Below are 14,074 nucleotides of genomic sequence, written 5' to 3' on the forward strand. Positions count from 1 at the left end.
CCCATGTTTTAATCAGAAACCTACTGACAGCAGCAGCACTGGATTCGGGATTAGAGATTTGGGATTGTACCTTCAGTGTTTTGCACAGAAAGTAGATTTGTCTGTCTTTTAAAAGAGGTGAGGAGGACAAAAAAAAGTATTAAAATATATATTCACTTTAGAACACTTTTAAGCTCATGTGGCAGCTTGGGAGAAGGCAGGAAGGCAGCAGAGGATGAAGGACCAGCAGAAAAGAAGCCTGGGTGTGTCACAGGGGAAGGGAAAGGTTGTAGGAGGAAGCGTGGGAGGCAATGCAGACAAGCTTACTAAATTGCAAGGCAAAATGTGGATTTTGTCCCCAAGCAAAACACCTCGGTACTGCTGTCAGGTCAAGCTAATAAAGCCAGCTCTTCAGAGACTCCTCCGTGTGTCTGTATTTCCTCTCTCACTGAGAGGAAAAATAATTAATAAGCACCTTCTGTCTGGCAATCAGCAACTATTTACACCACCCGATGTGAAGATGGCAGCCTTCCTGATCACAAAGCACACCTTCTCTTTAGCAGTGCAGCTCCTGCTCTTTCAGCCCTGTATGTAGCTGCAATCTGAAACACTGCACCTGACTTGGAAGAAGCCCCGTTCAGAAGAGGCTGAAGGTGGGCAGCACCCCCTGTAGAGGCTATAAAGAGAACTCACCTAAGAGGTTTCTAAAGTCTCAGGAGGATGTCTGCAGGCATGAAAGCCAAGCTCCAGTACTGGCAGTGTCTTTACAACAGAAGATTTGCAGTAGAGTATAAGCGTTGCTGTCGAGATGCAAAATTCACAGTGAATTCAGTAACTATTAGCACAACTTCTTTTGTTTACTATGCAGAGGACACAAGAAAATTAACCTAATCTGGTGCTTGTCCAAGCCACTGTTAAAAACATTTTTGACAAAAGCTGACCTCTTTGCTCCTGAATAAATATTAGCAATTTGTTTGCACATTGTGCAGCCAGTTTGGTAGACAGGCAAGAAAAAACGAGCAAAGAATTTATTCCGTCATTTTTTTTCCCGCACCAATTGTCAAATAAATTATTCACAAATACAAGCTTCCATCATTCATCCAGCACTAGACTAAACACTTTCTACTAAACTTAGTTTTCAGCATCATGTTTCAGTTTATAGTTACATTTTTCCCTGGGCAAAGCGAGCCAGTCATTAGACAACTATCATAGGTTTCCACTAAACATGCTTGATTAAGTCTTTTAAGAAGGAGTAGGTGGAGGAAATTGTGCTTTAAAGTCAATGGGAACATTTCCATTCACTTCAATGGGAAATGCGCTGGAAGAGATAACATTATTTTGAAGAGTTAATGAGCATATTTAAGCCTGCACAAAAAAAATAACGATGCCACTGCTGCACACTGCACTTTGCAAGGGACAGCTTCCAGAGTAAGAGACCAATTTCAGTGCTGGAACTGCCTAAACCAGCAGTTTTCCCTAATGCCACTGCATGGTTCTTCCTGGCACATAATGCACACACTTGAAATCTAGCAGCATCATCCAAGCTCTAGCCTTGCTCGCTCTTCCGTGGCTGAACTTCCGTGAGTGCATTCAGTGTGGTGGTGCTGAGCTGGTACAGGTGCTCGCCTTTAATTTCTCCAAGCCAGAGCCACAACTGATGCAATTCAGTTTAATGGCTTGAGGAGCTGGCCTCATTTGAAAGGGAAAGCAGAATATGAAAAGAAAAAATAAAATAAAATATTTCAAACATTAATTTCACGCATTAATTCAAATAATAATTTCTGGACTGATTTACTGCGATGCCACACAGCCATGCAAGGTCAGGATGACACACAAGCAAGAGACCTCTGAGACAAAATAACTACGTGAAACTACTACATTTGGAATTTTTATGGGTAGGCAAATTGAAAAACAGGCACACATCAAGAGCACACCTTTGCTTCAGGTCAGCAAGAAAATTCCGTGTCATCATTTTCTTCGAAGACATTTAGACAGATGCTGCCATTCTCCTAACTTTAGGAGAAAGAGGGACACGATGTGCTACTCAGTCTATGCAAATCCATGATGAACACTACTGAGTGCAACAGCTGTGTTCACCTCTGCAGAAAGTGATCGTTTTACTGGAGTGGTTATCATAAGCCTTTCTCTTCCAAAGGAAATGTTCTATTTTATCCCCAGTCCAATCAGTTCCAGATGAATCCTCGAAGAGTATCCCCCAAGAAAATTATGCTTATTCATTATTAGCACATCAGCTCAAGATCCCAGGCACAGTCAGCGTATAAATGTAGAACACAAGGCAGTCCCTACCCTGCTGAGATTACAATCTCAAAAGTCATAGGTGAAAACAAAACAAAACAAAACAAAACAGAACCAAAATAGACAAACAGGCTCAGCAAATGTTGAAAGCTAGAGGTGTGGTGGAGGGCTCACATTCCTTCCCTTATTGTGTAGATGCAAGACATGCCCAGCCTCTGGAGGGAAACAGATGCATGGAGAGACATGAAACTATTCCCATGGCCCAGGCTGGCCATCCCTATCACTGCAACCTTCTTTTGCAGATCTCTCTCCTATACAGAGCAGTTGTTCCAGTTGTAGCTGTGCCCATGGTGAATATTAAGTGCAACGTATCTAGATGTAAGCCTCATAACCTTCTCTCCTTCACTCAGCACACTTGGCAGGTTCAGCTCAGAGCTTTCTAAAGGGCCAGTGTTTGGAAGTCTTGCTGTCTGCATTTTTTTTTCCAGAACCTGTGCTTTAGACCTTCAAGCTCAAGGCCTGAGCCACAAGGAGAGGCAATAACATAAAAAGCTATGTGACTCCTGCCAGAATGTGTCACTTCAAGTCACTCCATCCAAAAGCCATGAGGATCTGGCCAGAGTTGAGACCTGTAAAATACAGAGATATGTGGTGCAGAGGTGATAAGAACCTTCCCTTCAAATTTGTCCCAAAGCCCAAGACCTTATCTATTGAATCAGACCCTGCGGGTACTTAGACGCCACTCTGCCTACTTTTTGGATCCCACTGGGATTTAGGCTGAAAGCAGGTGCCAAGATGCTCTGACTCAGGCGGTTGCAGGCATGCCCAGCAGCAGAGCTACCAGTGCTTGGGGAACACGCAGGTAAGAGACGGAGGCACCGACAGAGGCTGGATGCCTTCAAGGTTAGATGGTTGCCTAGCATGGGGCAAAGGGGCATTGCTGTGAGTTTGGGCTACGTGGCCTGAACTCCACTTATGCCCTGTTGCAAGTGACAAATCTCCTCTCTGAAGCTGGCCCTTATAAAAAGCCATCCGGGTTTCCTCCACGCTGTTCTCTCCACTTAATTTAAGTGTGCCTAATCAGGAAATCTACTTAATTGGAATATCTCTGTTAAAAATCAGGGGTGCTTACTAACAATGACTGCATCTTGATCAGGATGGTAATATCACTTAATTGGGATGCCTTCAGGTATCTTAGTGGTTTGGGTTTTTTATGTCTCAAGCTCAAGCTAGTTTTGTCTGTCTGCTCCTCATAAAACAGCTTTCAGTTCCTCCTTAGTAATGATACAGGCAAACGATGATGTAAGTTACTTTAACATTTTTTGCTTCTGGCTGTTAGTTGGTGTGGGAGGGGCAAATTACCTGTTTCTGTGGGTGTTCTTGCCACAGGGACGGTTACGGTAGTTGCAGTCTCCATCCCATGCAAACACTTCTGCCTCCGACAGCCTCCCTGTCACACAGCACCTCTCCAAAAGGCTCTAGTGAATAGAGAAGTGCTGTTTTCTGCTACCTGGCAAGATCATCTAAACTGCAGGAAATATCAGCCAGAGAGTCCTGTACCGAGTATTCCCTTTGTAACTTACTGTTTCAATGTTTGCAGTGTCTACAACTCTTGAGAGCAAAAGTGTGTGCTAAAGGAAAGCTGTGTATCTGCCTTCTACCTAACAAACCGCACTTATACCCCACAGTTATACATGTGCAATTATTTTTAAATGTAATCCTTGGCTAAGAATCTCTGCCTCTATTTTAGGAGTTATCAAGTTAAATAGAAAACTTTTTTTTCATGAACTATTGAGGATCCTTTTCTTCATGCTACACAATCTTAAAATACCTACTTGCATTTATCAAGTGTAGCACCTCTGAATTGGTCGTCTGCCACTGAGTGTAGTCTGCCAACCTCTTCTGTTTTGCAAGACGGGAGAACTGACCTTGCCTGGCTTGGCTGATGCCATCCTCACATGCAAACATTAGCCGTGTTGCCGCCACAGTTGGCCAGCCGGTCTCACTGGGGCAGGAATTGGGGCATGAGCTGAGCAGGTGAGGTGGTGACATGCCAGAGCCGTGCATCCAACACACAGCGATCTAATGAAGGGGGCTAATGCCACCTGGATAAAAAAGAAAGTCTGAAAGCTTTGGTTTTATTTAGTCAAAGAAGGGACTCCGGGGAGCCACTGAAATACATACTGCCAAAGCTCTTTTCTTCTTCAGTACAACTTTTCTGTTCACATCATGCCTACCAGTCTGTTTATAGATTGGCAGAAATGGAACTGCATGTGGCCTTATGCAGTTGTAACACGTTCAGGAACTGAATGATGACTTCTTTTACCTTTAAATGGTATGCTGCTTCATTTTGAGGGCAGAGACCTACTAGAAAGTGGGGCTCACCTGGGGTCACAGCCCATGGAACTCCCGCAGCTGTGAGTTTCAAGGGCTTGTTACACAAGGTGCATTTAAAACACCCCTTCTTTTGTGCATTCCTTGTGGTCTGTGGAAAATAATACTTACGTCTTGAGAGCTCTACTTTTTAAACTATTCTTTAACCTCTTTTTTATTGTACTTTGCTTTTTGCAGAGTGACACATTGTTTTCTGTCTGTAAACAAGCAGGGGTTACTTCCAGCAGTGCTCAAATAACTGCAAAGAGAGCATCTGTGGCTTCATAAAAGTGCATGTACAGATATCTAAGTTTTATTACTTATATTACCATAGCTCCTAGGAGCCTTAGAGGAGACTAGTTCTTTGGTGTGATTGTACTTAATAACCATAAATGCCTTGTAAAACCCTTGAAATGCCTTGAAAACCGTGCGTGCATGTAGCTGTGCATGTGTGTGTGTATATATGTGTGTGTACATTTACACATCTCTGTGGCAACTCTTCGAAGGCATCTGCCTCTGGGTTTACCAGACAGTTTTACGAAGCTGTTCCTTGGAAGTTGAACACATCAGTAATTGGACAGCAAGGGGGAGGTTAAAAAACAGAAGTACTTTTCCTGGAAACCAACGCTTTTTCACTCGCGAGTTTTATTGGCAAGCCTGGCAACCAGTAAAGACATTCCTTGGCAGAGGGAAGAATATAATGGCCTGGACACAGCTGGCATCGCTCTAGTGCTCACCTCCGACACCGAGCTGCGCCCCGCGAAACCCGCCCCGCGCGGCCGCGGCTCCGTAGCCCGGCGGCGGGAAGGGTTTGCGTGGGGTGCCGAACCCCGCGTGTGCCGGGGGACAGAGAGCGCGGCCGAGCCGCGGGGAGCCGCCGCGGGCGGGCAGGGCGCGGGCAGGTGCCCGGCGGGGCTCGGCGGCCCAGGCGGGCGGGCGGCGGTGGCGCGGGCGGCCCGGGAGGGGGAGCCCGCGGCCCGCGCAGTGCCCGCCCGCCGCGCAGGTGGCCGCCGGGGCGGCGCGGAGCGGAGCGCGGCAAGGTCGTCGCTTCTTCCCCGGGGGGAAGCGGCTCTGCGACTTCCCTTGCTTGTCCGCTGTCCCCCACGCAGGCACCGGCGGCTCGGGGGCCGGCCTCCCCCCGCAGCCCTTCGCGGGGGGCGAGGGACTTTGGACTTGCCCCCGCCAAGCGCCGCCCGCAGCGGGGCAGCGCCCGGTCGCGGCTCTCAGCAGGGCTCAGCGGACTGCCCCCCACTCCGCACCCCGAGTTCTTCTGCCGCAAACCCTCCCGAGAAAGCTCCCAGCCCTCAAAAACGAGTATGGGAAAGGCAGGCAATTATGTATCCAGGGGCTGATCTCTATCTGCTACCTAATGACTTGCCAAGTACTTATCACTTCCCAGACTAGGAACTGTCGCTTCATTCTAATGTAAATAAACCCTTTATACAAATAAGTCTCCCTCTCCTCTCGTCTGCTAAAGCAATAGGTGGAGATGGAGCAGGACGGGGCTGCTAAGGTTCATGCTCCCAGCTTCGTTGCTCCCTGTGTGTTTTCATTTCTATGAATCCAGAGAATCCAATGGATTCAGCCCCCCTCCGCCCTCGCTGCCCCTCCCAGAGAAAGGAAGGAAATAAGGGAGGAAAAGGAACACAAAAGGGACAGGGGACCTTGGAAAGTAAAAGAAAAAAAATTTAAAAGTTCCATGTCTGGCTATCCTCTTGTCAGTCTAGGAGTGAATTTTTAACACCCTCAGCCACTCAGATGATGGTGTTTTACCACGGGATGCCAAAGCTAGAGAACCTACCAAATAATTAAAGGTTTCTTACGCAATTGAGGGTTTTTCTCTCTGTGTGTATTTGTGAATGATAATACTTTAAAGAAAGTCCTTTCCAGCAGAAACAACACAAATAGTTTCCCACAGCCTGGTTTTTGTCTTTATTTTTGGTGCCGCGACATCTCTGGGACACAACCTGTGTCACAGAGACGAATTATATGTACGACCGCGATAATTATCGTGGGAAGATGAAATGCGCTGGCTCCGAACTCTTGATGGTCTCGGTTCTTCTTTGTAAACTAAATGCAAAATTCGCTTTTAGATATCGAACGTGAAAATAAGGTATTTCTCTCGTGAATGGCATGACGTTGATGACTGCTGCCTCATTTACTGCAGAGGATAATTTATTTCTCAGCCAAGAACGAGAGGCTAAAGATGCCACGGGGAATGGAGTGCTCATTTTCGTATTAAGATGTGTTATTTATGTCTCAAGATAAAAGCCGCCCTGGATTGGAAAACTACCTCGGCATATTTATGGAATTGTTAACCCACGTTAATAAAATAACAATCACGCCTGTTTGCTTAACTGAGTGCCACGCAAAACAGACCTTGCATTTAGAGCTCGGCTTAATTGCACAGGCTTGAGATGGCAGAGGTGCTGGCGCAAGGAAGAGAGGGAGGGAGGGAGGTATTGCTGTCACCCATGTCCAGCTGCTGCAAACAGAGAGGAGACTTTCGGCACAATAGATTTTTCTGCTGGTGAACCACAGATTTGATACGATCACTTCCCTCCCTGCCCCTCGAAAGGATGTCAGCGGTTTTCTCCTGTGGTGTCGCCCGCTGTTTAAAGAACATGGAAAGCTGCATCCTGAGATGCAAAGAGCCGGGCTCCGTGGCTGGTTTCGGAGTTACAGGGACACGTCTATGATGTTGAAGCCAAAAGAAAGGGAGAGAAGCGAAGCTCTGACTACGACTGAACATAAACAGCCCGGGGCTGGAAAGCAGTTCACCTCCAGGTCTTTGAGAAGAGCGAGGAGGACAACGCACAGCGAGTTGTTTGGGTCCACCTGGGCTTTGCCCAGGTCAAATGGTAGTCCCTCCGCCTACCGCTCCGGTGTCATCTTTCTTTCTGACATTTTTCTAAATAAAGTTGCAAATGACCACACACGCGAATCCTCGGAGGGTTTCAAGACCAACGCGGCTCCCCTGGCCTGGGGCTGCCCGTCGGGGCTCCCGCCCGGCTTCGGGGAGGAGGAGGCGGCAGCGGCCGTGTCTGCCGCCCGGGGGCCTGCGGGAGAGGGGGGCCACGGAGGCCGAGGCTGCTGCCGTCCTGCTCCGTTCCTGCGGCAGACCCAGGCGGGGCACCTCCAAGGCGGCTGTCCCTCACGGAGGCCAGGCTGCCTAAGGCGGCAGAGGTAGGGCGCCTGGGAGAGGTGGCTCTGCCGTACGACCGGGTGGGTGAAGACCAAGCGCCAAGGACTCTTTCTGGGTGGTGTCCAAAAACAGCAGGGGGAAAACGGATCTTTCTGCCTCCCTAAACCCGTTGCTTCCCCCCCAACACGCACGCACACAAGCCCCAAATTCCACTATGAACCTTCACAATGGTGACTTTTGTGCCTCGAGTAGAGAAATCAAAGTCCTGCTGGGTTGAGGTCTGTAACTTAACACACGTTTGTTGCGTCAGTTCGCAATTATAGCATCAGAGAGGCTATTGCAAAATATATTAGATGCAAAATACTTCGGATTAGTGCCCCCCCACCCCACCCCTCTTCATTGCACTGAAACTTCTCGGTGTTACTCCAACCTTTGCCCGTGAAACAGCTTCGCTACTGTCAACATTGTCCAGATAAAATGAAAAAAGCCAGTGAAGGCTCCGGGTCTCGGAGCGGCACATTACGGACGCTCAAGGGAGCGAGAGGGAAGCCCACGGAAGTTGTTTTTAACGGCAGGTAATACCGTGGGAAAACCGGATGACCTGGGCTGCATGGAAACGTGCTAAAATGCCCTTCTTCTTTCTCTTTTTCCTTTTTTTTTTTCTTTTTTTCTTCCTCAGCAAAACAAGAAAGAGGTTTTGAAAATATAAAGTGTTGGAATTGACATCTAGTCCAGTGCTTGCACATTTATTAATTCTGCCGTGGTAGGAGGAAAGGGGGGAAAAGTGTAATTAGGCAGGAGCAGGTGAAAGATTCCAGACGATGAAATACAACAGGCTAAACGGGATAATGTATTCACCATTAAAGAACTGACATTTATCACCAAAAAGAGACCCGTTATGTTTGAATATGAAAAGGAGCAGATATTAAGCTACATAAATTACCTTATTCACATGACTTGAGTCTCATTTTAAATACTTTTTTTTTTTTTTTTTAATAACCAACAGATCGGTGTTTCAGAGGAAAAGTCATATCTGCTAAAATACCACCAAGCAGATGATGCGCTTTTAGCACGCTCCAAAGGCATGATCCCCTAAGCAATCGATCACAGTAGAAAGTGTGGAAAGGGTGTTTCAAATCAGTGAAGCCAAAAGGGTCTTTTAACGTATTTGTAGTGTCACAAGATCAGGATGGATAATTCGTCTCACAAACGCAACACACACACGTCTTTCCCGTACAAATTCCACCCCTTAAAATAGATGTGATCCCTTTAGCTGATCTATTATTAACACTAATGAAGTTTCGGAGGTATGGGCTACAAAGTGAATGAAGAGTACTGGGTCGTATTTCGAATATCTGAAGTATTGGTAAAATAGACTACTGTGAAACAAGGTATACTAATTTTCCCCATGTTTAAAGTACGAAAAGAAATTCTTCATTTTTCAAATATAAGAGACAATTGATAGCAAAATTTAAAAAATAAATAACCAAACCCTCACTCTCTCTTCTCTCTGAGCTCCCGTTAAAGTCTTATTCTGATTAGAGCCCAAATGTTATTTCAGATAGTTAGACAAAAGCAAAGCAAATCAAATCTTCATAGCAGAACCGGCCAAGCAGTTTAAGGAACATTAATTTTGTTCTTCTTTTTCTCTCCCCTTTTTTTTTTTTTTTCTTTTGACACACCTGACATACCACGGAATCCACTCTGAAGCAGGCTAGGAACAAAATTGTGCCCTCTCCGTCTCAAATGAGAAAAGAGTTAAAGTAAGGGTCCTCTCTCCGTATCACATCCCACATCACGTAAAGATTACCTGAAGGGGCGAGCTACAGACCCCGTTCAGAGAAACGCGCCCGTGTTTATAAACAGCAGAGGCAGCGGGCGCTTCATTTGCAGACAGACGGAGGAAAGCCATTGGTGGCTGATTAATAAAAAGGAGCTTTGGAGGACTCGTCAAACCCTTGTCAGCCGGAGGAATGCAATCTCTTCAGAAGCGTTTGGTCAGGCACGCAGCTGGTTGCAGGCAGGGTGGTGCTGCTGGGGCAGGGGCATCCCACCGCACACACACACACACACACACTTTCCTCGCTGTCCCCGCGGGCGTGGGGGGTGGGTGGAAGGCAGCTGGGGTGAGCTTCTGGCCGGGGCAGGCAGGGACCGAGTCGGGACACCGGCATGAAGCCGGCCCGCCGACACGAGCGGCAGCCTGGAGGGAATGGGAGGAGAGAGCCCGACCGGAACGTGAGGAGAAAATAGACCGAGGAGCTTACATACACCAAAAAAAAAAAAAAAAAAAAAAAAGAAAAGAACACGAGAAGTAACATTCGTGGGGAAACACGCGTGGCAGAGCGCGGGGTGCGCGCGTGGGTGGAAAGAGCTCCGGGGGAAGCATAGAGCATATACATATATATTGGCGAGGGCATGCACACGGTGCGTGTGCCCGGGGTGCGTGTGCGAGAGCGACCGCGAGCGTGAGGACGCGGGTGGCTGGGTGGGCGAGCGACCGAGGCGTGGGGGAGTGGGGATCGGGCGGGGTCGTCGCGCAAAATGCGCGGGCGCTGGAGTGTCCCCGCGGGTGCGCAGCGGCCCGCGCGAACGTGGGGCTCCGCGGCGCTCAAGGCGTCCGCCTGTGCCGGCGAGTGTGTGTGGCCGGTCCCCGAGCGCTACAACTCCCGGAGCTGCTGCGGGGATTTTTTTCCTTCTTTTTTTTTTTTTTCTCCCTCGCTCTCTCCTTTTTTTTTTTTTTCCCTCCTCATTCAGAGCCTGGGGTGTCTCCCGGCCCTCATTGGCCAGCCCAGCTCGGCGGGGCGGAGCTGAGCCGCCTGCAAAAGGAGGAAAAGAAAAAAAAAGAGAGGAAAAAAAAAAAAAAGGGAGACCGAGAGAGCAGAGGGAGGAAAAAAAAAAGGAGAAAACTGTAAGTGCGTAAAAAAGTTCTCGCCGTGGTGACGGATGCTCAAAAGTTCAGGAGTTTTTCCGATGCTTCCCAAAGCAGCCTGCGACTGAAAAAGAGACTGAAAAAAGGCGAGAGGGAGAGAGAGAGGGAGACTTTGCACTGGGAGATCGGGAAGGTGGATTTTTTTCTTCTTCTGCTCGCTTAAAAAAAGCCAACAAAACACATCCCTCTACTTTTGTCCCTCCTTTGCAGACAACTTGTTGCAGATCCCCGTGGAACAAGGAACTGGGAGCGTGGGAGCCTCTTTGCAAAGGTTTTATTTTCTTAATACTCTTTCTGCGTTTGGAAGTTGCTTTCTCCGCTGCGATTACTTTTTTTTTTCCTCCGCCGTTTTCTTTTTTAAAACATTTTTCCCCCTTTTTTGTCCCCCTCCTTTTTCCCCCCCTTTTTTGATTTTTTTTTTCCCCTCCGCGTGGAGCGCGGGAGCTCGCCGGTGGGCTTTCCTGGGCGAAGAAGAGGAGGCTTTCGGCGCTGCCGTCGTTATTCTTCCTCCCTTTTTCCGCGCTCCGCCGGGGGGGTGGGGGGGTGGGGGTTGCCCGGCCACCCGGTCCAGCTCGGTCCGCGGAGCGGCGGAGGGGTGGAGGGGGAAGGGACGCGCTGTTTGGTCCGGCGGGGAGGGTGGGGGAAAGCTGACGGGAGGACATGCAGGCTCGCTACTCCGTGTCCAGTCCCAACTCCCTAGGAGTGGTGCCGTACCTCGGCGGAGAGCAGAGCTACTACCGCGCCGCTGCGGCGGCGGCCGGCGGGGGCTACACGGCCATGCCGGCCCCGATGAGCATGTACTCGCACCCGGCCCACGAGCAGTACCCAGCCGGCATGGCCCGAGCCTACGGGCCCTACACGCCACCGCCGCAGCCCAAGGATATGGTGAAGCCGCCCTACAGCTACATCGCCCTCATCACCATGGCCATCCAGAACGCTCCCGATAAGAAGATCACCTTGAACGGGATCTACCAGTTCATCATGGAGCGGTTCCCTTTCTACCGGGACAACAAGCAGGGCTGGCAGAACAGCATCCGCCACAACCTCTCCCTCAACGAGTGCTTCGTCAAGGTGCCCCGCGACGACAAGAAGCCCGGAAAGGGCAGCTACTGGACCCTCGACCCCGACTCCTACAACATGTTCGAGAACGGCAGCTTCCTCCGCCGCCGCCGCCGCTTCAAGAAGAAGGACGCCGTCAAGGACAAGGAGGAGAAGGACCGCCTGCACCTCAAGGACCATGCCCCGCCGCGACCGCCGCCGCCCGCTGCCGCCGCCGAGCCCGAGGGCGGCCCCGCCGGGGGCAGCGCTGCGCCGCCGCCGCCGCCCGTCCGCATCCAGGACATCAAGACAGAGAACGGCACGGCCTCGCCGCCGCAGGCCGTGTCCCCCCCGGGCGCCGCGCCGCCGCTCGGCGCCGTGCCCAAGATCGAGAGCCCCGACAGCAGCAGCAGCCTCTCCAGCGGCGGCAGCCCCCGCAGCACCCTCCCCTCCAGCCGCTCCCTCAGCCTGGAGGCCCCCGAGCCCCCGCCGCCCCCACCGCCGCCCCCGCCACCGCCCCACCACCACGGCCCGGGCTTCAGCGTGGACAACATCATGACCTCGCTGCGGGGCTCGCCGCAGGCCGCCGCCGAGTTGGGCGCCGGCCTCCTGGCCCCCGCCGCCGCCGCCCCGCGCACCGGCATCCCGCCCGCCCTGTCCCTCGGCGGATACTCGCCGGGACACAGCTCCGTCTACGGCTCGCCCTGCGGCCAGGCGGCCGCCGGCGCCGCTGCCGGCACCTACCACTGCAACATGCAGGCCATGAGCCTCTACGCGGCGGCGGGCGGCGCCGACCGGCCCGGCCACCTGCCCGCCGCCGCCGCCAGCCCCGCCGAGGACCCGCTGCCCGAGTACGCGATGCCCTCGGGCGGCGGCGGCGGCGGCGGCGGCGGTGGGGCGGGGGGCGGCGGCGGCGGGGCGCTGGGGCACGGCGGGCTGGGCGGCGCGGCGGGCGGCCACCAGGAGGGGCACCACCCGCACCCGCACCAGGGCCGCCTGGCCTCCTGGTACCTCAACCAGGCGGCGGCGGCCGCGGCGGCAGCGGCGGCGGCGGCGGGGGAGCTGGGCCCGCTGGCGGGCGCGGCGGGCTACGCGGGGCCGCAGCAGGGCTTCGCCGCCGCCCCTCGAGAGGTCTTCGAGGCGCCGCGGCTGGGGCTCAGCGCCTCGCCGGGAGGCGGCGGCGGCGGCGGAGGCGGCGGGGCAGGGGGCGGCGGCGGCGGCGGCGGGGCGGGGGGCGGCGGGAGCTGTCAGATGGCCTTCCCCGGCAGCCAGCCGCTCTACCGCACCTCCGGGGCCTTCGTCTACGACTGCGGCAAGTTCTGAGCGCGCCCCGTCGCGGGGACACCGCGGGAACTCCGCTCCGGTCCGCACCGCGCCGCCGGCCCCCGCAGCGCCCGCGGAGGGAAGCGAGCGCATCGCGAAAAGCTTTTGTACAGAGACAGCCCCAAAGCATGTCTTGGTTTGTTAAAGGACAGTGTTACTCCAATAACACGTAAGTTTTTTTTTTTTCTAATTGCTTTGAGAAATACTTTTTTTTCCCGCCCCCCACCCCGCGCTCTTCCCCGTCCCTTAAGGTATTGTCATGCCCCGTGTTTAAAAGGGAGCGAAAAGTCCAGCATAGAGTACCAGCTTCTTTCCCCCTCCCCTTCCTCTTCTACAAGGACTTGTTTTAAAATGTAAATTGCGACATAGTAATTTATTTTTAATTTGTAGTTGGATGTTGAGGACCAAACGCCAGAAAGTGTTTCCCCCTTTCCTGAAAAGTGACGTTAAAATTGACTGAAACGCTGATTTTTTTTTCACTATATATAAAAAGGGAAACTGTATTAATCTTATTCTATCAATATTTTTCTTTTTTTTTTTGTTGAAAATATTCTGAAGGTATTGCATTGTTTGTTTATTAATAAATTACCATTCAGTTGGAATGATCCTTTACACGTCTGTATATTTTAATACTTTCATTTAGAGAGAGAGAAAGAGAGGGAAAAGGGATTTCATAACTAACTTTGTCGCTGGAACAGCTTGTTCCTCTCCGCACAAATTCCAAAGACCATTTAGGAACTGCTAGGTCGAAAAATCCCTTTTCAGTCTCTTCTGCAATATGTTCCACTTAGTCAGCTCGCCTTATCCACTAGGAAAAAAATACTTTCCCATGGCAGCTCTGAGTTGGCAAATAAACAAACACGTTTTCTTAGCAATTAATGGGCAAGACCTGGAAACATTTGACCATACACAGTAGTATGGCGACATTAGGTTGTTTTAAATAATATGCCTATGTAAGGCTATATTAAGTGATAACTCCGAGGTAGAAGTGCATGCACTAAATTCCAGACCATGTGTAACTGTATATG

The 14,074-nt window shown here is 51.0% G+C and overlaps 1 protein-coding gene across 1 annotated transcript; it reads left to right on the forward strand.

Annotated features, from left to right (window-relative positions):
• Window positions 1-11,345: 11,345 nt before the first annotated feature.
• Window positions 11,346-14,034, forward strand: FOXC1 (forkhead box C1; the record flags this gene model as incomplete). The annotated part of the gene is made up of 1 exon (XM_082284545.1): window positions 11,346-14,034. One exon carries the CDS (start codon window positions 11,346-11,348, stop codon window positions 13,044-13,046), a length of 1,701 nt encoding a protein of 566 aa, XP_082140671.1. The 3' UTR covers window positions 13,047-14,034.
• Window positions 14,035-14,074: the final 40 nt, after the last annotated feature.

Source organism: Coloeus monedula, assembly GCF_965178545.1.
Source record: "Coloeus monedula genome assembly, chromosome: 1".
NCBI classification, from domain to species: domain Eukaryota; kingdom Metazoa; phylum Chordata; class Aves; order Passeriformes; family Corvidae; genus Coloeus; species Coloeus monedula.